This window comes from Acinonyx jubatus, chromosome A1 (assembly GCF_027475565.1).
Source record: "Acinonyx jubatus isolate Ajub_Pintada_27869175 chromosome A1, VMU_Ajub_asm_v1.0, whole genome shotgun sequence".
Lineage (NCBI taxonomy): Eukaryota > Metazoa > Chordata > Mammalia > Carnivora > Felidae > Acinonyx > Acinonyx jubatus.
Window position 1 is genome coordinate 90,184,851 of NC_069380.1, and position 24,375 is coordinate 90,209,225.

Below are 24,375 nucleotides of genomic sequence, written 5' to 3' on the forward strand. Positions count from 1 at the left end.
GGTACCCACCTGGCACATGCTGGCAGGTAGAGGAAGGCTGAGGACCGCAGTGGTTCAGAAATGCTAACCGTGCACTTCCCTGAAACAGGCAGTCTACCTTTCAGGCTTTCAGAGCAACCCAGCAGAATTCCTGGCCCCTGCCTGGATGCATCAGTGTTCTCCATGGTATTATCCTGTGAAGCAGCTCCCTTGGATTTGTCACAGGCTCAGGATTCACTCAGGACAGGTGGCTTTGTGCTTTTAAATGTTTCAGCCTCTCTATTGTATGAAATATTTGTAGGCATTTAAACATATGTTTATAAAGCATTTTAATAACCTTAAACATGTTTTTTAAAATAATAGCACTGAGGCATCAGAGTATGAAATTGTTCACGTGAGGTGATGTCAAATGCTCGTAGTCATTTAGGAGGAAATAAAACAAAATATCGGAAGGATGTCTTCTGAGTGGTGGACTTAAGGGTAGTTTTCCTTTCTTTCTGCCTTGCTTCGTGTTCTCTACAATGCATGTGTATTGCCTCTGTGCATTTGGACCCAAGTTTGTGGGAGAGGTGGCCCATCACAATGTGGAATGTTCTGAGTTGTCCTGAGCCCAGCTTCCTATTTCCAGGCTTGGCACCGATTTGTCCCACCCAGCTTCCTATTTCCAGACTTGGCACCAATTTGTCCCATAGGGACAAGGGGACCACTGTCTGGCCTCCTCCATCCTCCTGGTCCTTGGTGCCCTCGACCAGCAGTGACTTGGAAGTTGGACCCCAGTCACAGCCTTCAGAGATGCCAGGAGCCCTCACTCCCTCTGTGTCTGAGTCAGCTCAGGGTGCTGTAACAAAAATGCCATAGACTGGGGGATTCAACAGCCAACATTTGTCTCTCCCAGTTCTGGAGGCTGGAAGTCTGAGATCAGGATGCCAGACGGGTCAGGTTCTGGCGACAGCTGCAGAATGCCATCTGCCCTTGCTGTGTCCTCACGTTTCAGAGACAGAAATAGTCTTTCTAGTGTCTTTTTATAAAGGTGCCAATCTCATAAGCGGCTTCACCCTCATGACCACCGGGTCATGTGATGGGTCTAATACCATCACATTGGTGCTTAGGCTTGAACATAAGAATTTGGGGAGGATGCAAACATTCATTCCACAGCATCTTCTTACCTGGGCCCTCTTCCCTGCCTGCCAGCCCCACCTTGCACCACCAGCTGGGGGGCCACCAGCCAGTGTTTCTGTGGGTTCTTTCCTTCTCTTCAATGATTGAGTGAGGGGCACTTTGGGGTAAGATATGAGGTAACTGTGGTCTGGAAGGTCATGACCAGCATCATTGGTGGCCTGCAGACATCTGCCTGACCCCAGGCTTGCCAGCTATGCACCAACCTCATGATGGTGGAGCCTTTGACTGCTTGCCCAGACCCTGGGAAGGAGAATCTGGAGAGTGGAAGACTCTGTCTTACCTCACAAGGGCTCACACTGGTATGAAGGCAGGTCTGGGAGTCCCTTGGTAGGTTAGGAAGGGTGAGAAGCCTATGGAAGGAAAGAAGGAAGGAAGGAAGGAAGGAAGGAGAGGGAGAGAGGGAGGGAGAAAGGAAGGAAAGGAAAGAAGAAGGAAGGAAGGAAGGAAGGAAGGAAGGAAGGAAGGAAGGAGAGGGAGAGAGGGAGGAAGGAATGAAGGGAAAGAAGAAGGAAGGAAGGAAGGGAGGGAGGGAGGGAGGGAGGAAGGAAAAGAAGAAGGAAGGAAGGAGAGGGAGAGAGGAAGGGAGGAAGGAAGGAAAGGAAAGAAGAAGGAAGGAAGGAAGGGAGGGAGGGAGGGAGGGAGGAAGGAAGGAAGAGAAAAAGGAAGTAAGGAAGGAAGGGAGGGAGGGAGGAAGGAAGGAAGGGAAAAAGGAAGGAAGGAAGGGAGAGAAGAAGGGAGGGAGGAAGGAAGGAAGGAAGGAAGGGAGAGAAGAAGGGAGGGAGGGAGGAAGGGAGGAAAGAAGGAAGGAAGAGAAGAAGGAAGGAAGGAAGGGAGAGAAGGAAGGAAGGGAGGGAGGGAGGGAGGGAAGGAGGAAAAAAGGAAGGAAGGGAGGGAGGAAGGAAGGGAGGGAGGAAGGAAGGAAGGGAAAAAGGAAGGAGGGAAGGGAGGGAGGAAGGAAGGGAGAGAAGAAGGTAGGGAGGAAGGTAGGGAGGGAGGAAGGAAGGAAGGAAGGAAGGAAGGAAGGAAGGAAGAGCTGAGGCAGGCTCCCAAGCAGAGATGTGCACAGGGGTAGGGGAGGCAGGCATGGGTTTGTCTGAGAGAGGAGAACCAGGAGGGAAGCGTGGCAGTGACGTGGGTACAGAGTTGGCAGCATGGCTCCCTAGGAATGGACTCTGAGACAGAGATCCAATTGTGGGCATCTTCCTGGGGAACGCCTGCAGGATCACGTCTGTGGGAAGAGTGAGGCATCAAATAGCAATATGGCCACGTTATGGGTCTCAGCAGACCCCACCCAAAGCTCTGGGCTGAACTTTCAGACCTGTGCCCAACTTTGACCAGTGGTTGGCTGTGGCTATTCCCAGGAAAGAGGCATGACTCTGGGCTAGGCAGCGCTCTTTGGCTGAGGGCATTTCCTGGAGAAGGACTCAACTGTGAGCACGGACAACCAACACACTTCATGGCTGGGGGAGCGAGAGCCTCAGTCCTGAAGGGGGATGTCTTTTTGGCATCTGCTGCCCTGGATGTGGGGGAAGGAAGTGGAGTGTTAGGCTTCCTGAGCAGCAGCATTTTCAAAGGCTGGGAGGGAAGCAAGTGTGGTCTGTCCAGAGACCAGTCAGTGTCTGGGTGCCTGGCATGGTGGTGGGCAATGAGGCAGGAGGGGCGAGTAGGAGCCGGTCAGGCAGGGCCAGGCTAGGCTAAAGAGCTAGTCTGAATCCTGCAGCAGCAGGAGCCTGCGGAAGGTTTTGAGAGAAGAGCAGAGGTGAATCCACCATGAATCTTAGGATGTGTGTGCTCCAGCACCTCATACTTCCATTGGGCCCCTTACGATGTCATGTGTTCACATGGTCATGTGTTTTCGTAAAGTTTGCAGAAGTAATTTAACTGTAATCAATTAAGATCACTTCTCTTTGCACATCCCCTTCCCCTCCGATATACTTCTTGCACCGGCAGTAGAGTGGTAATGCGTGCTCTGTGGCTTCGACTAAGGAGAAATTGCATTTGAAGTCTGTTGCTGGCTTGTGTATGTGGTCTCAGTATCTTTCGTGTCCAGTTAAGTTACTGACTGTAGCTGTCCAGGGGCAGGAATAACGTCTAGAGACACTCTGGCCACCACCACGTCAATTCACTGTGGAATCTGCGTGGTACGCACCTCATGGCCCTCAGATCATTGCAGAAAAAGTGGCTCAGCTATACCTGAGGGCACAGCGGCTTCCTTCCGTATTGGCAATAGTTTATGTTTGCTTCTGAGGTTTATCTTGCAGACGGGCTCCTTTAAACACAGATCCAACTTGGGTGTTTCTTTAAAAAGGCTAAGTGTAACCAGATGGTCTGCTTGTTAAAAAGCTGTCCACGCCTCACAGCATACGGATTTCAAAATATAAGAGGTGCTAAAATAAATTTTCAGAGACCAGGAGAGAAAGCTGAGTGCAAATGGGATGCAGAAAGTTTATTCAAAACGTTGATGAAGCTTCAATACACCAGTTGAACTGCAACTTTGAAAGTTGTTTTGGAACTCTTCGGTAAAAAAATAAGGGAGAAATTACAGACTTCTGATTTGGACAGATGCATAAAGGTACCATCTTTTGTCATTTTCAAATTTATGTATTAAATAAAATTCAGATAAAAATTAATAGCAGGCAAGAGGAGGAAAAGGAGTAAAGAAATCAGGAGAAGTAATGCCGACTTCAAAAATTTAACTGTAGGGGAACCTGGGTGGCTCAGTCGGTTGAGTGTCCGACTTCAGCTCAGGTCATGATCTCGTGGCTCGTGGGTTCGAGCCCCACATTGGGCTCTGTGCTGACAGTGTAGAGCCTGGAGCCTGCTTCCGATTCTGTGTCTCCCTCTCTCTCTGTCCCATTCACACTGTCGCCTTCTCTCAAAAATAAATAAATGTTAAAAAAAAATTTTTATCACAAAAATTATTTGTAACAAGAAAAGGTTTCAGATCAAACCCAAAGCAGCCATTCATTAGGAGGAAGAGATAAATATCAAAGGGAAGGAACAGACAGGCTCTTGAAATGTTTGACATTAACTGGATTCAGTTAATGAAGAGGGGTGAATTTGATGAGCACATTGGAAAAGCATTTAAACTTCTTTCTGACTTGACATGAAATGTTGACAACATCAAAGACAACATGAAGCTCAGAGTATTACCCCTGCAATAAGTAAGAATGTCAACAGGAACTGTTACTGAGTGTTCCCAATTCAGAGAGCGTTTAAAATCAGGCTGAGAGAGAAAACTTGAAATGCCCTGAAATCCACATCAGAAAACAAACTGGATAGCAGTGTCTCCAGATTTGATCATCTCAGTGTTCCCATTACACCACCAATAGCTTATCTAAATTATCAATAATTTAAAAATGAAGGGGAGCTGGGTAGTTCAGTCAGGTAAGTGTCAGGACTCTTGATTTCTGCTCAGGTCACAGTCTCACGGTTCATGACATCGAGCCCCACCTGGGGCTCAGCACTGACAGCACAGAGCCAGTTTGAGATTCTCTCTGTCCCTTTCTCTCTGCCCCTCCCCACCTCAAAATAAATAAATAAACTTTAAAAAAAATAAAGAAAATATTTCCCTCAACCTGTTCAAACCAGGATTAGCACAGACCCATGCTTCCTGCCACCTGGTTTCCTCCCCTCCCCCACCAACAGCTTCATTAAGATGTGATTCACATGTAAAATCACCAGTTCGTGGTTTTCAGTATATTCACAGAGTTGTGCAACTATCACCAGGATCAAATTTTAGAATATTGTTGTCACTCCCCAAAGAAGCCGCGTACTGGTTAGCAGTCTCTCTGGTTCAATCCTCTCCACTCAGCCTCCACCACAGTCCTGAACAATCACTAATCTACTTTCTGTCTCTGTAGATTTGCCTCTTCGGGACATTTCTTATAAATGGACTCATATAATATGTGTCCTTTGTTCCTGGCTTTCTTTAATAGTATAGCATTCCTAAGACTCATCCGCGTTGTAGCGTCTATCTATGTTGTAGTGTGTGTCCATACTTTATTCCTTTTAGTGGCTAATAATCCATTGTGGAGATAACACTGTGTTTTATTTATCCATTTATCATTCGATGGGCATCTGAATTGTTTCTGCTTTTCAGCTCTTATGAGAGATGCTGCTATGAACGTTCCTGTATGAGTTATGGGTAGATGCATCGCTTTTCTTGGATACGTACCTGGGAGTAGAATTGTTGAATCTTACCGCAGCTCTCTGTCTCACGTTTTGCAAAACTGCCAGACCGGTTCCCAAAGCAGCTGCACTTTTTTTACATTTGAGCTAGCATTGTTGTGAGGGTTTTGATTTCTCCACATCCTCCCTGGAACTTGTTGTACTCTGTGTTTTTCTTGGATGTGGATGTGAAGTGTTACTTTGTTGTGGTGTTTTGTTTTGTTTTGTTTTGTTTTTTGTTTTGTTTTGTTTTGTTTTTTAGGGAGAAGGAGAGCATGTGCATGCTTGCATGAGTGGGGAAGGGGCAGAGGGAGAGAGAGAGCGAGAGAGAGGGAATACCAAGCAGGCTCCACACTCAGCACAGAGCCTGATGCAGGGCTCCAACCCACAAACCATGAGATCATGACCTAAGCCGAAATCAAGAGTCAGACGCTTGACGGACTGAGCCACCCAGGCACCCCGTTACTGTGGTTTTGATTTCCCTAGTGATGTTGAGCATCTTTTCACCATGTGCTTAGTGGCTGTTCATATATATATATACACACACAAACATACACACACATATATGTGTGTGTTTCTTTTGGAGGGATAGATGTCTGTTCATTTCCTCTGCATATTTTCTAATTGAGTTATTCATCTTTCTATTATTGAGTTATAGGAGTTCTTTATATATTCTGGATACAAGTCCCGTACTGGGGTTATCAGATGGATCATTTGCAAGCATTTTCTCCCATTTTGTGGGTTGTCTTTTCAATTTCATGACAGTATCATTTGATGCACAAAAGGTTTCAATATTGGTGAGGTCCAATGTATCGGTTTTTTTTTCTTTTGTTGCCTGTGCTTCTAGCGTTGTATCTAAGAAATCATTGTCGTTAGGTCAAGAAGATGTATTTCTGTGTTGTATTCGGAGTATAGTCCTCACATTTAGGTTTATGATCCATTTTCAGCTGATTTTTTTGTGTGAGGTGTGAGATAGGGATCCAATTTCATCCTTCTCTGCGTGTGGATTTCCAGTCATCTCAGCACCATTATCAAAGAGACTTTTCTCTTTCCATTGAATCATCTTGTCATCCTTGTTGAAAACCAACTGACCACATGTAAGGGCTCATTTCTGGAGTATGCATTCTGTTGCATCAATAGATTTGTCTTTCCTTATGGGAGGGGCACATGGTCTTGATTACTGTAGTTTTGTATTAAGCTTTGAAGTAGGGAAGCATGAGTCATCCTACTTTGTTCTTTTTCTTTTTTTTTCCTAAAGATTTATTTATTTTTGAGAGAGAAGAGTACAAGTGGGGAAGGGATAGAGGGTGGCAGGTACAGAAGATCTGAAGCAGGCTCCACACTGATAGCAGTGAACCCGATGCAGGGCTCAAACTCATGAGCCGTGAGATCATGACCTGAGCCAAGTCTGATGCTCAACTGACTGAGCCACCGAGTTGCCCCTACTTTGTTCTTTTTCAAGATTGTTCTGGCTGTTCCCAGTCCTTTGAGCTGTCAGAATGGCTAGAACCAAAAAAAATAAAGAAATAACAAGTGTTGGTGAGGATGTCCATGTCAATTTTAGGAGCAGTTTCTCAATTTCTGCAAAACTCCAGTAGGGATTTTGATAGGATTACATTGAATCTAGAGTGTCGACATACTAACAGCCAGACCGTAAAATGGGATGTCTTTCTTTTTATTTGGATCTTTATTTCAACAGTGTTTTGTAGTTTTCAGTGTACATATTTTGCACTTCTTTGACTCCATTTATTACTAAGGTTTTTTCTTCTTTTTGGTGCTATTGTAGATAGATTTTCAGTTTTGCATTCAGTTTATTCATAGAATAAAATTCACGGAAATAACAATTGATTTTTCTATATGGATCTTGTGCCCTGCCATCTCACTGAATTTCTTTATTGGATCTAATAGTTTTTTAGCAGATTCTTTAGGAGTGTATATAAGATCATGTCATCTGCAAGTAGAGCTAGTTTTACTTCTTCTGTTCCAGTCTGGATGTCTTTTGTTTCTTTTTCTTGGCCACTTGTCCTGGCGAGAACTTCCAGTACAATGTTGATTAGAAGTCTTTTTTTTTTATTTTATTTTTTATAATTTACATCCAAATTAGCTAGCATATAGTGCAACAATGATTTCAGGAGTAGATTCCTTAGTGCCCCTTACCCATTTAGCCCATCTCCCCTCCCACAACCCCTCCAGTAACCCTCTTTTGTTCTCCATATCTAAGAGTCTCTTATGTTTTGTTCCCCTCCCTGTTTTCACATTATTTTTGCTTCCCTTCCCTTATATTCATCTGTTTGGTCTCTTAAAGTCCTCAAGTGAGTGAAATCATATATTTGTATTTCCCTGACTGACTAATTTCACTTAGCACGATACCCTCCAGTTCCATCCACATAGTTGTGAAAGGCAAGATTTCATTCTTTTTGATTTCCAAGTAATACTCCATTGTGTGTGTGTGTGTGTGTGTGTGTGTGTGTGTGTGTGTGTATACCACATCTTCTTTATCCATTCATCCATTGATGGACATTTGGGCTCTTTCCATGCTTTGGCTATTGTTGATAGTGCTGTATAACATTGGGGTGCATGTGTCCCTTCGAAACATCATACCTGTATCCCTTGGATAAATACCTAGTAGTGCAATTGCTGGGTCACAGGGTAGTTCTATTTTCAGTTTTATGAGGAACCTCCATACTGGTTTCCAGAGTGGCTGCACCAGCTTGCATTCCCATACCTACATCTCTCCTACCAACCAACGTGCCAGTGGTAAATTCCCATAGAAGTCTTGTTCCTGATCACAGGGAAAGCATTCATCCCTTCATGATTAAGCATGATGTTAGCTGTGTGTATTTCCTCGATGTCCTTTATCAGATTGAGGAAATTCTCTTCTGCTCCTTGTCCAGTGCGTGTGTGTGTGTGTGTGTGTGTGTGTGTGTGTTTTCAGGAAAGGATGTTGGATATTGCCAGATTTCTTTTTTTGAGTCTTGCAGCAATCATACAGTTTGTTCTTTATTCTGTTAATATGGTTTATTACATTTATTTTCAGATGTTAAACCTGCGTTCCTGGGTAAACGTCACTTGGTCATGGTGTATAATCTTTTAATATGATGTTAGATTTGGTTTGCTAGGGTTTTGTTGAGGATTTTTCCATCTGTTTTCATAAGAGATAAAGGTCTTTGTCTGATTTTGGTATCAGACTAATGCTAGCCTCAGAGAATGAATAGGGAAATTTCTTCCTCTTCTATATTTTGGAAGAGTTTTTAAAGGATTGGTATTAATTTTTCTTTAAATGTTTGGTAGAATTCACCAGAGAAACCATCTGGGATTGGGCTATAATTTGTGGGAAGTTTTAAATCACTAATTTAACCTCTTTGCTTGTTATTCATCTGTTCTGATTTTCTATATCTTATTAAGTTGGTTTTGGTAGTCTGTGTTTCTTCTAGAAATTTCTAGAATTTAAATTATTCTTTGGTGCCATTTGCTTTCAGCCTGAATAACTTCCTTTAGTATTTTCTTACGAGGCATCTTGCTAGCAACGAAATCTCCCTGTTGCTGTTTGTGTGGGAATATTTTTTTCACCTTTATTGTTGAGAGCTAATTTTACTGGTCATCCTTGATTAACACCACTGCCTCTGGCCTTCATTATTTTGTTTTTAATATTTTTAAATTTTTTAATGCTTATTTATTTATGAGAGAGACAGAGTGTGAGTGTGGGAGGGGCAGAGAGAGAGGGAAACACAGAAACCGAAGCAGGCTCCAGGCTCCAAGCGGTCAGCACAGAGCCCCACGTGGGGCTCGAACTCACAGACTGCGAGATCATGACCTGAGCTGAAGTGGGACGCTCAACCAACTGAGCCACCCAGGCACCTCTAGTAGACATTCGTGAATAAACTTCTCTATTTGTTGTATCGACTTTAGAACAATTTCCAGATACTTTGAGTAGTTGTTAAAAAACAAAAAAGGATTTTCACCAGTTACGTGGTTATCCTACTGAGGAGAGAGCTCACCCGGCTCCTCACAGGTCCACTGTAGATGTTTCTGTTTGCTGCCTGTTTTTGTAAACAGAGTTTTATCGGAACACAGTCCATTCACTTATCTGTTGTCGGTAGCCGTGTTCATGCCCCAGTGGCAGAGCTGAGTAGTTGCAACTGAAATCATGCAGCCAAAGTAGCTACTGGCCCTCACGGAAAAAGTGTGCTGAGGCATGGCTGCGTTATCTTTCTATTCTCAATACGGAAAACAGTTCTACTACAAAATGACATCTTGAAACTGGACGACAGCCAGGGTGCCCGGGGTCTGTTCGGCTCCTGTTCGTGAACCTGCGGTCCAGGTGTCCTGTGAGGAGGAAATGGACGAGTGTGCCATCAGAATTTCAGGAAAAGGAGGCGCCTGGGTGTTGGTTAAGTGTCCGCCTCTTGGTTTTAGCTCAGTTCGTGATCTCATGGTTTCCTGAGTTCGAGCCCCGCATGGGGCTCTGTCATGGGGCTCTGTGATGGCAACGCGGAGCCTGCTTAGGATTCTCTCCCTCCCTTGCTCTTTGCCCCTCCCCCACTCACACACACTGTTTCCGTCTCTCTCTCAAAAAAAAAATACTAAAAAGAATTGCAGGAAAAGTTATGAAAAGTTGTGACAGTCAGTGAATCTGAAAAAAAAATCATTGTTCTCTGCTTCCGGTTGTTTGTGGTACTGGACCCTTTTAACTTTTTAACTTTTTGTGATGGCTTTTCTTATCCTAAGTCAGTATTCCATTTCCTATCTGATTTAGTATTTTAAATTTTATAATCTTTTTCCCTGAAATGGCCCTGAATTACATAAGCGTCTTCCCCGTGGCAGGCTGGGGAGTGGTGTGACCAGATTCATGCTGTGGATTTGTGTTCCCTGAGCTCAAGTGTTCTACTCACTGTATTCCTGAATTTTTAGCATGTCAGCTTGTCAACTGACCTTCATTTCCATTATATGTCCTTGAAGTTGCCTTTTGTACGTAAACAAGTAGATCCTGTATGTCTCTGGAGTCACTGGCTTGACCTGCCGGTTGCATCTTTATGAAAGGGCCTGGTGTGGGCTTCACCTGGGGACATGGTGTGGGGCAGGCTCTGGCGGAGGGGACAGCAGGCTGGACAGGATGTTGAGGATGGCTGGGAGACCAAGGCGGTGGTCAGGGGGGAGGAGGGTGTCTTTCACCTCGCTGCACCTCCTGATGGGGCTTTGACTTTCTAAGGCGAGTAGGGTCTGCTCTCTCTCAGAACCTCTAGAGCCAAACCAATCTCAAAGGAACTGCAGGTAGAAAGGTATGGGGTGTCTGAGTGGCCCTGGAGTGGTGGGTCATAGGAGTGACCTTCTTTCTTTCAGCACTGCTTTAAAGGACACTGCATCTGGCTGACGCCTGACATTCTCAAACGAGATGGCAACTGGGGCGCCTGGAGTCCGTTCGGCTCCTGCTCACGCACCTGCGGCACAGGTGTGAAGTTCAGGACCCGCCAGTGTGACAACCCACAGTGAGTTGGCCGCGCTGTTTCGCGCCTTCCCGTGTGGTAGCTGAGGTCCCCAAGACCCCTCCCTGGCTGACCCTGTCCTGCAGGGTTCCTATGGCTGCACACCACTTGTGCAGAGGGTGTCCTCCTCACCATTCATGGGACAAAGCAGAGACTCCTAGAGGGGAAGGTCATGCAGCCTGCAGTGGCCGAGCCAGGCCTAGAGGCTTGGAAACCTGGTCTCCAATTCTCTGGCCTGGGGCCATTCCCCCAACCTGGCCCACACCCTCTTCTAGACACCAGCTTCCTCTGCCCTTCTTGGTCAAGGGCATGGAGTAAGGTATCATAGAGACAGGGAAATGGGCATAAGGAAGAGGGCCCTCATGGGCTCCAGGATGCTGGGAGCCTGAGCAGGGGAGCCGCTGTCTGCAGTCAGGCAAGAGGCAAGGTCAGGGACATGCCATTGCAGGCATGTATGGTGCAGATCACCTAGAGAGGTTGCCCCTGGGGTCTGCCAGCTCCCACTCCCAAACGGGCTCCTCCTCCTGCCTCCCATGCAGACCCAAGGCCCTGTGCTGTGTTGTCCTCCCCCAGGGTCCTTGAATCTCCCCTGTTATACCCCCACTCTGTGAAGATCTCTCAGGTCTGTGCCCTTCCTTATTCACACCCTCCTCCACCTTTCCTCACCCATGGTGATGTGCCCATGGGCCCCTGCAACTCTGTGAGGCTCGGGGTGCATCAGTGAGCCCCGGGCCTCAGACAGCCTACCTTGTAGGTTTATTGTGGGTGCACGTGCAGTAATGTGGGCTGAATCCCGCCCCCCTCCACGTAGACAACAGTTCACTCAGGTTTCCATCTTCCCAGGGAGGCCCTGCTGCTGCCAGGGGACATGTGGCTTTTGTCTCTTTCTTTGGCCTTTTCAGTATTTTAAAGATCTCAATTCTCCTGAAAATACAACAAATCTGGAATTTCACGTAAAAAAAAAGAGAGAGAATCTTATTTCCAGCTTTCAGACTTTCAAAGCTTCCAGCTTTCATTGCAACACCAGGCCCAACTACAGGCTAGCGGTGAATGGCTTCCAGAGCATCCAGACCCAGCCATCTTCACTCACGTCCTCCACCCACCTGGACCCCCTCGATGTTTGGGGGTGGGCCCCAAACCCTAAGCCTGAGTCCTAGGCTCATCACCCTTCTCTGGGTTCCACCATGGTCTCAGCAGGAATCGCATATGACTTTATGTACATCTGTGTTTTTCTCAGGGGCAGGTGTTTGGCTTCACATCATCTTCTCAAAGGAGCCTGTGACCCCCAAATCTAAGCCCTGCAGGTCTCTGAGGCCCATCTTGACCCTGGTCTCTGCAGCATTTCTGGTTGCTCTGGTTGGCCAGGCCCTGAATTGGCTCCTGGGGTGCCCGAGGGGGCCAGCAATCTAGGCTCTGGGGAGAGGGGTCAAGTCCACATTGGTCAGGAAGGGACCCACGACCTGGAGTCCAGCATTGGAAAAGCCCAAACCTCAGGGTCACCTGTGCTTAGGGCCAGGCACTCCAGCTGGTGCTTCATGCTTCTGACTAGCTCCTACCCAAGGGCTTCAGGCCCCATCCTGGTCAGGTGCAAAGTACCCTATCCCCAGCTCCTTTCAAGCACCCCTGGGGCTACTATACCTGCCTTGGGATGAGATTCAAGATTGACAAGACAGGAAGTTAGAACCTCAGAGGCCCTGGGGTGCTGGGTGAGGACAGCAAAGTTCCCGTCCCCTGGCACAGCCCTGGGAGGAGCTCACACAGGCTCAAGGCCGGGGAGGGGGGCACCACGTTCTGTCTTTCTCCATCTGGGCACTCGAGGAAATTTTTACCCCTCTGGCTGCCCCAGCCTCCTTGGTGGCAGCAAAGGACAGGGCAGCAGTGACAGGAGCTGTCTTCTCACACAAGCTATCATGCCCGGAGATTAGCCAACCCCTGCCTGGTGCCGACATTCCCTCCACATCAGTGACTGTCAGACAGTGTGGATGCCTCGGCAGGAACTATGAAAACTGTTTACATCACCCTCAGTGGAGGACCCGGGTAGCTGCGGGGGGCCAGAGTACCTCAGAGCCCCTGGGCTCCACACAGCCTGTTTGTCAGCACCTCAGATGGGCCCCACAGGCCTCCCTTTCATGCATTCTCCAGAGGGTGACTGTCTGTCCTTGTGGCTCCCTGCGCTGCTTCATAGCCTTTCCTAAATACTGGGGCCAGCGTGAAGACACCTGCATAGTTCACAGCCAGCCCTGCTTGCTGGACCCAGTCCCTCTCTGTCACCGGCTCTCCCCACTTTGTGACTGCAAAACCACAGGCAGTCTAGCATCTGACTCTTTGCTTGGTCTTCCTCCCCGACCACCCCTGAATTCTCCAGCTCACTTTCTGGTTCAAAGTTAGTGTCGGTTTCCATTGGAGTCAGTAGGCCTCCTTCTTGCTGTTTCCCAGACAGTCGCTGGGAACTGGCTTCCCACACCTGCACCCCCTCCCGGTGATGCCCTCATTGGTGTCCTTCTCTGCGGTCCCATCAGTGGCCCTGGTGTGAATCTCAGAGCTGCTCCTCCTTTTCACCCTCCCCATCCAACACTGAGGTTTCTTCTCTCCCCACACATTTCTTGTATCATTCTTTCCATGGACTTTCCTCCAGAACGTGGCACGCGAGGAGGGCCCTAGGGGAGTCCCTTTTGTTGTCCACTCTGCTGTGCTGCACGTGGCTGCACTTACCACCCCGCCACATGCACAGAGCATGACCTTTGCCCGAGTCTCAGGTAGGACCTCGGGTCCTGCCACACCTGGCAGACGGCAGCCCTGAGGCCCCCAGCTCCTCTGGGGGTGCGGTCTGCCCCACTCCATCGCCCCGCCTGCCAGAGGCACCTGCTGGCCCACAGCCAGAGCCTTTTCTGATCTTTGCCATGCGTGGGGCCAGGCTCTGTGGATGAGCACTGCTTAGAGTCTCTGAGGTGGAGGAAAGCCAGTGAACCCAGTGTCCACTGCATGCCTGACCCTTGTTGAGAACTCGTGCGCGATTGTGCGGTTTCAGATTTTCTGGTTTCGTGCGCGATTCTGCCCGGCTGTGAAGGAGACTCCCCCAGCTCTTCCATCTTGAGATTAATGTCCCAGTAATGGCAGAACCTTAATAGCCAGTCAACATCCCACTGTTGGTGCATAGTCATGGTGACAGGAGCTGGGGGGGTGGGAGGGCGCCCTGGGGCCCAGCTAATGCTCCTGCGACAGGGCAGGGCTGGGTCCCGTCACTCTGTGGAGCTGCCCCCCCCCCCCCACACCTGAGACTCTACCTCTCCTCCTGGTGGCACCGAGCTGCAAGGCTTTCGCTTTCTTTTCCAGCCCAGCCAACGGGGGTCGCACCTGCTCTGGCCTTGGCTATGACTTCCAGCTGTGCAACCCCCAGGACTGCCCTGACACCCTGGCTGACTTCCGCGAGGAGCAGTGCCGCCAGTGGGACCTGTACTTCGAGCACGGTGACGCCCAGCACCACTGGCTGCCCCATGAGCACCGGGATGGTGAGCCCCCAGAGACAGGGCCAGCGGGTGCTCAGCTGCTGGGTCCGGGGCACTGGTGGGGCACAGCTCACACCGTCCTGTGCTGCTCATGCCACCATGGGCAAGCCACTGGCTATGCCAGGCTATCAGCGGAGCCCACCCTGACCACCGTAGCTGCCAGGGCCAGTCCTGGCATTTTAAACTTACAGCTCCAGTTCCTTCTGGGCCTTGGGCTGGGGTGGGCGGGTGGCGGACACAGGCCTGCTGTGCTCTCTCCATCACCCGTGTGTGTGTTACCCCAGCCCAGCGCCTGCCACAGGCCCAATTCGTACAGTCCAGAGAGTGGGTGCCAGAGCAGACAGGGTCCCCCTCTTGGAGGGGGCATGCAGTCTGGAGGGAAAGGCTGTCAGAGTCTCTGGGATCAGCGCCAACATCAGCCTGGCTCTGTTGGGAAAAGGTCTTCCCAAGTGCAATAGCCCAGGGTCAAAGGCCCCAAGACAGACACACCAGGGGGGTTGAAGCCACCTGCCTCCTTTCGCTTTCTGCCCCAGTCCCAGGGGCAGAATCCTAAGAAGACCCTCGAGAGAGCTTCTCCCTTGCATGGTGCTTCTCTTGAGCAAACCTGGGAGGAAAGCAAGGGGTGCAGCCAGCCTGCCTCGCCAATACCCCACTGCTTCCCTTCCAGCCAAGGAGAGATGTCACCTCTACTGCCAGTCCAAGGAGACCGGGGAGGTGGTGTCCATGAAGCGTATGGTGCACGATGGGACACGCTGCTCCTACAAGGACGCCTTCAGCCTCTGTGTGCGTGGGGAGTGCAAGGTGAGGGCCGTGAGGCCAGCGGGGGGTGGGCATAGCTCAGGGTGTCAGCTTTGTGGGGTTATTGGGTGGTCTGAGGCTAAGCGTGCATAGTGTCAGAATCAGCACCTGGAACAAGGCACATCCTGGAGGTAAGACTGAGTAGGCACAACTGATTGTAGGGTCACAGAGGCTGACTTCCTTCTTGTCTTGCTGGGAGATGAGATCTGCAAAGAAGTCTCCAGCAGAAAGCTTGGTGGAATACCACAGGCACCCCAGCCAAAGGGGGTGAGGCCAGAAGAGCAAGGAGGTGGGGTACGGGGCCACTGGACCTGTGCCCAGGGCTTCTCTCCACCCACATGTCACCTTAGCCCACTGGAAAGCAGGCTCCTGTCTGATGCAACGGCTGGGCAGCCAGGCTTCACAGTCTGCTCAGGTGGTGAAGCCAAATCCTGAGAAACAAAAAACAGTGTCTCCTTAATTCCCACAGGGTTTTCATTAATGGAGGTGACTGAGTGACCCACAGAGAGGTCAATGCCTTTGAGGAAGAGTGTGTTACTTATGTTTCCTGAGGGAAACTATGCAGGGCCACATGGGGAAGCACCAGATTTGATCGGGAGGTAGAAGGGAGTGGGGGGCAGCTTAAGCCAGAGCTTTTACTGGCACTTCCTTGGGAGAGGCAAGACAGAGCAGGAGAGACAGTTGAGGATTAGTTAGTATGAATAATCCAGGTAGGTTCCGGGCTGTAGGGGTGGTCCCTAGTTTCCTGGTACCTGGTCTTAGGATGATTTCAGGCAGGGGAAGGATCAGCTTGGTGCGTGAGAGGCAGATAAAGGGAGTGATTGCTGGATTGTCGGTTTACCTATGAAAGACGTGCCCCCACACCAGCCCTTTGCTGTTTCCAAGAATCAGCGTGAGGGAGGGGCAGCCTCTTCCGAGCCAGCATGTTCTTAAAGATGTCAGAGCACAGTTAGAAGAATTTCAGAAACATGACTAACATGAGCCATAAGCATCATGCACAATCGAAGAACAGACTTAAGTATTTCATTGATTAATGGAGATTTTGAAGGAATAACAGTAGGATGATAGATTTTTGCATCACTTGAAATATATATATGTCCACATATGTATATGATCATATTGCAAATGTTAGAAAACAAAGGAGACAGAAGGACTGGAACCACACAAAAGTTGTGGGCAGCAGTAAGATGAAATACCGAGTCCTCACGATACATGGGGATGTGCAACCCTTCTTCTGAAAGAATCTCATACTGGGTCAAAAATAATATCCAAGTGGATGCTGTTAATTAGGGAATATCCAAACGCAATGACTCAGGAAGGTGGAAAGTGAAATGACAGCAGAAGACGTGTCAGGAGAATAAAGATGTACACGCGTGCGCACACACACACACACACACACACACGGAGCATGAAATGAAAAAGGTATCAAGGATTAAGCGAGGCCCATGGGGTCATTTTGTTTTGATAAAGGGCATAGGCCGCTACCCTGAGAAAGTAATAGCATGCTACCGAATATGTCACCCAAAAATGGCACTGAGAGAGGCAGAGATTGAATTAGCTAACATCTTTCCTGATCTGATGACTCACACATAGGATTTCATCACAGACGGGGAGGGAGGAAACAGCACCTCGTTAGCTCTGCACCCCTCCCTGTGTGACAGATACCCCAGCACCTCTACCAGTGTCTCCCATCCGGTCTTGAACCGAAGCACAGTCCAGCCGAGAGACCTCTCTGGGTGTGGACTTAGCCGGCAGCAGCCTCACAAAGCCACTCAGAGACATGAGCCATCCCCAGCCTGAGCGGTTAACCCTGGTAGGATCTCAAGCGAGATTTCAGGCCCACATGAAGACCGTGGTCTTCATTTGCCATTTCTACTCTGTTAACCCTTTCTACTCTGTCCCCGTGTCATTCTACCCCCTAGCTCACACCGCTGAATGTTAAAACCGTGTCTCCTGAAGGTCTGTGGACACTTGTCAGACATGGAGGCTCCCTGAGCCGGGGACGGCGCTCGCCTGGGCCTGGTGGTTGTGCCACCTGATGAGCCGACTGGCAGGTGCCCACAAAACTGCTCCTCTAGATGGCAGGCAAGGGCCTTGTCCTGTCTGCTCTGATTATTAGACAGACCTTGGTTTCAGAACTAGCAAAAGATGGGGAAATAAATGTGTCTGAGAATTAAGCATATAATGACAAGCCATTTTAATATCTCTCAAGTTCTGACAGATCAAGCAGTAAATTTATTCTGTTTTCCTTTTGCTCACCTTCTGGGACTCTCAGAACAAGGTCTCAGTTGGAGCAAGTCCTTTAAAATGTAGCATGCTGCTTCCATTTTTCCTCTGTCCAGATAGCCTCCTTCCCTTCCAACCAGCTGACTTTCTAAATTTTTTTAAGTTTATTTATCAATTTTGAGAGAGAGAGAGAGAGCTGGGGAGGGGCAGAGAGAGAGGGAGAGAATCCCAAGCAGGCTGTCAGTGCAGAGCCCGACCGACACAGGGATTGAACCCATGAGAACCGTGAGATCGTGACCTGAACCGAAACGAAGAGTGAGACACTTAACTGACTGAGCCACCCAGGTGCCCCTAACCAGTTGAATTTCTTTTCTTTTCTTTTCTTTCTTTCTTTTTTTTTTTTAACCAGCTGAATTTCTAATTCGTGTTTGGGTTGTGCACAGGCGGCACGCCTTTTTAGAAAGAGTACGTGAACCAATAAAGAGCTTCTAGATCAGAGCTGGTTCTCATATGGTCTTCCGAGTCCGGGAGTCTGGGAGATTGCCTTCCCAATGCTGCTTGGCTCCCTAGCACTGGTGCACATCTGCGTTGGCACCCACTTGCCTCTAGGTCTCTGAGGCTTTTTGCGTCTGGTTTATTCTGTAGGAAACTGAGCAGTGACCCCCTCAGGTGAGAGGCTGTGGCAACCCTTCTTCCAGGGAGTGTATCATCCTGGCCTGAAAGAAGGTTCTCCTCTCCCCTGCTCCTTCCCTGAGGAAGGCAGCCTGTGACTGTTTGCAAGGACCAACTCCTTCCACCCAGTGACAGCCCCCACAGGCTGTGTCACAGACGTGTCACAAATGTAGAAACAAACTCTGAATTGGATCAGTGTGCCCCCTGAGACCATACACCTAGAAATGGCAGGTGCATCTCTCAGCTCAGGCTTCTGCACCTGTAAAGACTCATGTTTCCATCTGGTCTCCACCCCTCCCCCAGTAGATCACATTGTCTTCCTTTGCTTATTTTCCCCCCTCAGGAATCATTAAAATAAAAACCAGCATGTTCATTGTATTGATTGTTTTTCACCTTGCTCACTTCCAAAAACTATTCCAGAGGCATCATTGGATATAAAACCAAAGATCATTAACATCTAGCCACACCTTCAAAAATGATCATGAACCACTGCTCTATAACCCTCTGTGGTCTAGAGCCCCTGTCCTTAAAGGGCCTTATAAGACAAAAGTCAGAAATCAAAGAGCAGAGGGAGAAGTGGGTTTCTCCAGAGGTAGGTGGTAGGATGACCTTGAGGGGGAAATTGGCTCTGAGCTTCCTGGCAGCCTAGGCAAAGAGGGAAACGTGTGACACTGTGGCTCAGACAGGCAGAGGGAGCAGACCAGTTCAGTGGAGAGCTTGTCTTCCTTGGCTGAACTAGGAGAAAGTGGCCTCAGGAAGCATGTCAGGGCCACTGTCCTGTGGAAGCCTCTTCCCTGGAGTTTCCCTTGCCCCAGGAATGGTGTGCTGCCAGACCTCCGTGGAGTAAGAGAACCTGAGTTTGTTACTATTTTGCCAGGTGGCCCTGGGTGAGGGAACATCCCTGCTCAGTGTGGAATAATTTTTGATACTGGAGTGGGCAATGTTGAGATGATTTGTTGGAAGAATGGAGGCAAAATTTTTGTCACCAATTCTTGCCACCCCCTGTCCAGATACCCTGGAGATAGACTAAAGGGGACATCGTGTTCTCAGGGCAGTTTGAAGGCCAGGGCACACAGGCCTGAGCTTTGGGCGGGAGCATGGCCACCCTGTGAGAAGGGCAGAGGCCAGGTCTGACTGACAGCCATTGGGACAGAAATGTTCACATGGAGGCTAGCTTGCCAGGCCAGGCCAGCCTCGGGAGGTGGCCCTGTTTAGGCTGTGAAGAGCCTTCTGAGGTCACACTGTGCAGATGAGCAAATGAGGTGCAGTGAGGGGCTGGGCACACAGGGTCTCCTTCCTCTGCATCGGGAACTGCTAAGGGAGGTGCAGACCTGAGCTTCAGAGGTGGCAAATCAAGCCCCAGGGCCCAAGTGGGGAGGGCTCTCAAGTATGCACTGTCCCCCCTCCTCTGCAGAAGGTGGGCTGTGACGGAGTGATCGGCTCCAGCAAGCAGGAAGATAAGTGTGGCGTGTGCGGAGGGGACAACACCCACTGCAAAGTGGTCAAGGGGACGTTCACACGCTCCCCCAAGAAGCTCGGTGAGTGAGCCCGTGCCCCCGGCCCCCGGTGCCTTAGTGTCTGCAGCACCTGGCAGGGCGCTGGGGTGGCCGTGAGTTGGACGGAGAATGCTAACGCAGGTACAGCTTGAGCCAGGCCCCAGGGTGGATGGGGCATGGAGGCCGGGTCTCAGGTGACAGGGCAGAGAACACCGACGTGCAGGTGCACAGAGCAGATCTTAGAAGTGTTTATTTGAGAGCAAGGGGTCTGAGTCCATTGCTCCCTGCCTGTCTGCTCCAGCCACCAGCTAGCTTTCACAGGACTTTCCTGTAGCACAGACGGCAAAGCCACAGGATGGGGCTGGGGAACAGGGGTCCCAGCCGACCTGAGCTCTGGGAAAACAGACCTCTGGGTGGGCCTGAAGCAGGCGAAATGTACTCTGTCTGAAACCTAGAGAAGCCCCTCTGGTTTGCCTCTTCAAAGAAGGCCGTGGTCTTCACTCAGAGCCGGTGCTGGGGTGTGGGGATGACCCTCTCCATGGCCCCACAAGAGCCCAGGGGTCTTCGGTCTGCAGGTTAAGTGGCTGAGGTCCGGGAGGCCAAGCGGTTTGCTGAGGGCCTCCCTCCCAGACATGGCATCTTAGCTCCAAGCCCAGGCCTGCCTCCAGGAATCACAAGGATTCCTGCCAAGTTTTCAGCAGAGGAGGCCAAGGGAGTGCCTGGGATTTGAAGGGGTGTGGAAGGGCCTGGGCCAGCTGGGACATAGTAACTCCCCCATCGGGCCTTGTCTGGGCAGGCGGTCAAAGCCCACAAAACATGGGGCCCTCAGGCCCCTCCTCGTGTCGTCTGCATTCCAGTGGCCTCCTCCGTCTCATTTCGCTTTGTCTCCCCACATCCCAACAAAGGTTACATCAAGATGTTTGAGATTCCGGCAGGAGCCAGGCACCTGCTCATCCAGGAGGCAGACACTACCAGCCACCACCTGGGTGAGTCCCAGAGCCCAGGCGATGCAGCGTCTCTGAAGCCGGGCAGTTCTGGGGATGGTTAGTGGGCCCAGGGGTCAGAGGTCAGGCTCCCCTGTTCCTGGCTCAGCCCACCTGGGAGATCTTTCCCAGGTTCACCTCCTGCTGGAGATCAGAGGGCTCCTCTGGCAGCCGCTGCGGGGGGACAATGTGTCTAAAACATGCCATACCCCCAGCCCACAGAATGGTGACTGCCTACCCCCTCCTCCATCTCAAGGCCCAGGGGGAAGGCCCCCCCCTTCCCTGACCTACCAGAAGGCAGGCAGATTTTGCAGGCAGAGTCCTGGCAGCAGCCCCCACACCAAGGAGAAGGCACCAGGGCCGGCCTGAGGATGGGCTCACAAACTTCATTTGCATATTTTTGATTACCTTAATTTTAATTTTTTTAATGGTTATTTATTTTTGAGAGAGACAGAGACAGAGACAGACTGTGAGCAGGGGAGGGGCAGAGAGAGAGGGAGACACAGAACCCGAAGCAGGCTCCAGGCTCTGAGCTGTCAGCACAGAGCCTGACAAGGGGCTCAAACCCATGAACCATAAGATCATGACCTGAGCCAAAGTTGGACACTTAACTGACAGAGCCACCCAGGTGATCCCTCAACTGGTTTAATTTTAAATTCAAGAGATTCTACCTGGAATAGTGATTTCTGGCATCTCTTGAAAGTGTGGATGTTCTAACAACTCTTCCTCTTCTCATGTGGCAGCCCCTGTCTGCCTGTGCCCTCTGTGCCCTCTGAGACGGCCTCACAGGGCTTCGCCCATCCTCACCCCACCTGCTGAAGACACCTGGACCCTACCTCCTGGGTAGTTGTGGGCTGGAGTCCGAAGTGATGCCAGGGGCCACTGGGGAGATCCTGGACAAGTTCCTTCTCCCAGTTTGGGCCCCACCTTCCTCCTAATGCTCTGGAGCCCAGACTGGGTCAAGGGCTCCCAAACTGCCACTGTCTGGCACCCCCAGTGACACACGGCAAACACACCACTCTCTTAGTAAAAGCACATTTTTCTTCCTTCCCTATTTTAAGAGGAAGCTTTGTATTGCTACCCAAAATGCAAACGCAGTACCACTTGCCTTAAATGGAAGATGAATCTAAAAGTTGATTCCCAAAAGAAAAGACACTTCTATCTAAAGGGTTTCCAGGGTGCCTGGGTGGCTCAGTCAGTTAAGCGTCTGACTTCATCTCAGGTCGTGATCTCACAGTTTGTGAGTTCAAGCCCCACACTGGGCTTTGTGCTGACAGCTCAGAGCCTGAAGCATGCTTCAGATCCTTTGTCTCCCTTTCTCTGCCCCTCCCCTGCTCACACTATATCTGTCTGTCTGTCTATCTCAAAAATATGTAAACATTTTAATTAATTAATTAATTACGGGTTTCCTGCTGAAGGCTCCAGGTCTGAGACCTGGTCTCTCTGCACAGGAGGAGCCAGGGTTGGTGACCCGCTGAGGACCTACTGGCACCTGCTGAGGCTTTCTTTTATGGTGCGGACAGAGAGTGACAGGAGACTCGTGCAGAGAACGATTTCCTCATTCTGTGATCCTGGGATATTCATGCCTTGCTGAGGCCCTCCTAAAATCAACCAGCAGCGCCCCCCTAGTAGCTGCCTTCCACACAGTGGGAAGCATGGGGCTTCCTGACCTGCTGTTTCTTGTCTCCTGAACACCTATTTATCCCGGGGGATTGCCAGTGGCCCATGCAACCCCCTGGCCAAGCCAGGCCTCTGAGGATGTGTGGGGAGCTGATGGGGCACTGTGTCGGGGTGAGAAGACCCTGCTTTTCAGCTGGACATATGCTCACCCTGTGGCAGGAAGCCCTCACCCCGCCCTGGTGTGCAGCAGATGCCCTGCGCCCAGAAGGCCGGGGCGGGATGCAGGGGGTAGTGGCTGTCCGAGTAGGGAGGTGGCCCTGACAGCTGCTGTGTGAAGCCCCTGCACCCCCGCGGCCTGTGGGGGCAGATCGAGGAAAAGACCCTGAGCGAGGCAAAAGGGTGAAGGTGGAGGGAAATCTAGTTCTGGCTGAGCAGCAGAGGGCAAGGTGGGCTCCCAAGGTGGTTTGGGCCATCCCTGGCACGGACCCACCCCTGGAGGAGGGGAGCTGGGAGAGAAGGGGCTCTGCTCCCCACCGCTCCCCTGACCAGTCCAAACTTGTGGACCCTGCCAGCCTCTCCCCCATGCCCCTGGCTCCTGCCCCTGAGTGATTATGGTGAGGGGCTGTCTTCTGCCATTCACAGCCGTCAAGAACCTGGAGACAGGCACATTCATTTTAAATGAAGAGAATGACGTGGACCCCAATTCCAAATCCTTCATTGCTATGGGCGTGGAGTGGGAGTACCGGGATGAGGACGGCCGGGAGACGCTGCAGACCATGGGCCCTCTCCACGGCACCATCACCGTTCTGGTAAGTCGAGGAAGGGACCAGGCCCACCTCCCCCTGGCCGCCCAGTGGGGGTGCAAGCAGGCCACCGGAGGAGAGGTGGAGGGGGTGCCTGGGAACCCTGGACCTCCCTGCATCCTTCAGGCCACTCTCTGAACAGCCCCCCTGGACTGCCCTTGGGACCAAAGGTCTCTATTGGTGTCTGACACGGAGCCTTGAGACATGAGACTCTGGAGTCGACTGGGTGACCTCAAACTCTCCCCTCTGAGGGTTTTAGTTTTCCCCTCCAAACGATATTCATGGCCACCTCTCAACAAGCCTATTTATGTCCGCCATCCCATCCAAATCTTGACCCAGGAATGACCCACAGGATTCAGGCCATTAGACCACCAGACCCAGGTCACACTGGACTTTGTCCCTAAGCAGGACTAGGGACCCCAAGTCTTCTGAGTCCAAGGCCGTTCCTGGTGATAGAGTCCCGAGGGGGCTTGATGTTCTTGGCTTTTTTTAATTTTATTTTTTATTTATTTTTAATGTTCCTATTTATTTTTGAGAGACAGCAAGAGGGGGAGGGGCAGAGAGTGAGGGAGACCGAGGACCCGAAGCAGTCTCCATGCTGATGCAGGGCTCCAACTCATGAACCATGAGATCATGACCCGAGCCGTAGTCAGACACTTAACTGACTGAACCGGCCCCAGGTGCCCCTTAAGATTTTATTTTTAAGTAATCTCTCTACGTGGGGCTCGAACTTACAACCCTGAGATCAAGAGTCACATGCTCTACCAGCTGAGCCAGCCAGGTGCCCGGGGCTCTTGATTTTCGGATCGCTCTTTGAAAGTTCATTTTAGTTGCACAAGTGATACATTTTATTTGTGAGAAACGTAAAACACTAGAGATAAGGCTCAGGGCCCTTTAGCCCCTCTGCTAAGGCCAGTGCCCCATGGCACCTGAGCCCACCACCCAATACCAGAGCGTGCACCCGTGGGGCCAGCATGTTTTATGTATGCGTGTCCCTCTGCTGACCTCACCTGCAGGGTCTTGCCAGCCCCAGAAGTGCCCATGGTGACCTGACTGTGCCCATGCATATGCATTCGGGCCTCGGTATGTGCTGTGTCTGTCCTGGCACATTCACCTGCTTGCCAAAGTGTATTTGTCATCCCTGTGTCAATAGTGGTGGAGTTTTCACGGACATTCACAGTCATGTGCAGAGCAGTGAAGGATTTGAGTCATCCAGCATGCACATTCTCAGCCAAGCTGGCACAAGGCTCTGCTCCCTGTAACCAAGGGGCCTGTCCCCACTATGTGTGCTGCCACGTTTTTCACGTTTATTTGGGGGGATGGTTCCACTGTTTAAAAATGGCCCCAAGCGTGGGGCACCCAGGTGGCTCAGTTAGTTGAGCATCCAAGATGGGATCAGGTTCAAGCCCCGCGTCAGGCTCTCTGCTGTCAGCAAACAGCCTGCTTCAGATCTTTTGTTC

At 50.3% G+C, this 24,375-nt stretch overlaps 1 protein-coding gene across 3 annotated transcripts in view; it reads left to right on the plus strand.

Moving 5' to 3' along the window:
* The window catches only part of ADAMTS2 (ADAM metallopeptidase with thrombospondin type 1 motif 2), a 240,866-nt gene that overhangs the window by 201,541 nt on the left and 14,950 nt on the right, over window positions 1-24,375 (plus strand). For all 3 annotated transcript variants that reach the window (XM_053219598.1, XM_027076927.2, XM_053219604.1), the window contains 6 exons: window positions 10,669-10,814; window positions 14,145-14,320; window positions 14,985-15,118; window positions 19,428-19,551; window positions 20,415-20,495; window positions 22,755-22,921. In XM_053219598.1, the coding sequence (XP_053075573.1) occupies window positions 10,669-10,814; window positions 14,145-14,320; window positions 14,985-15,118; window positions 19,428-19,551; window positions 20,415-20,495; window positions 22,755-22,921 (828 nt within the window). The remainder of the gene's footprint in view (window positions 1-10,668; window positions 10,815-14,144; window positions 14,321-14,984; window positions 15,119-19,427; window positions 19,552-20,414; window positions 20,496-22,754; window positions 22,922-24,375) is intronic.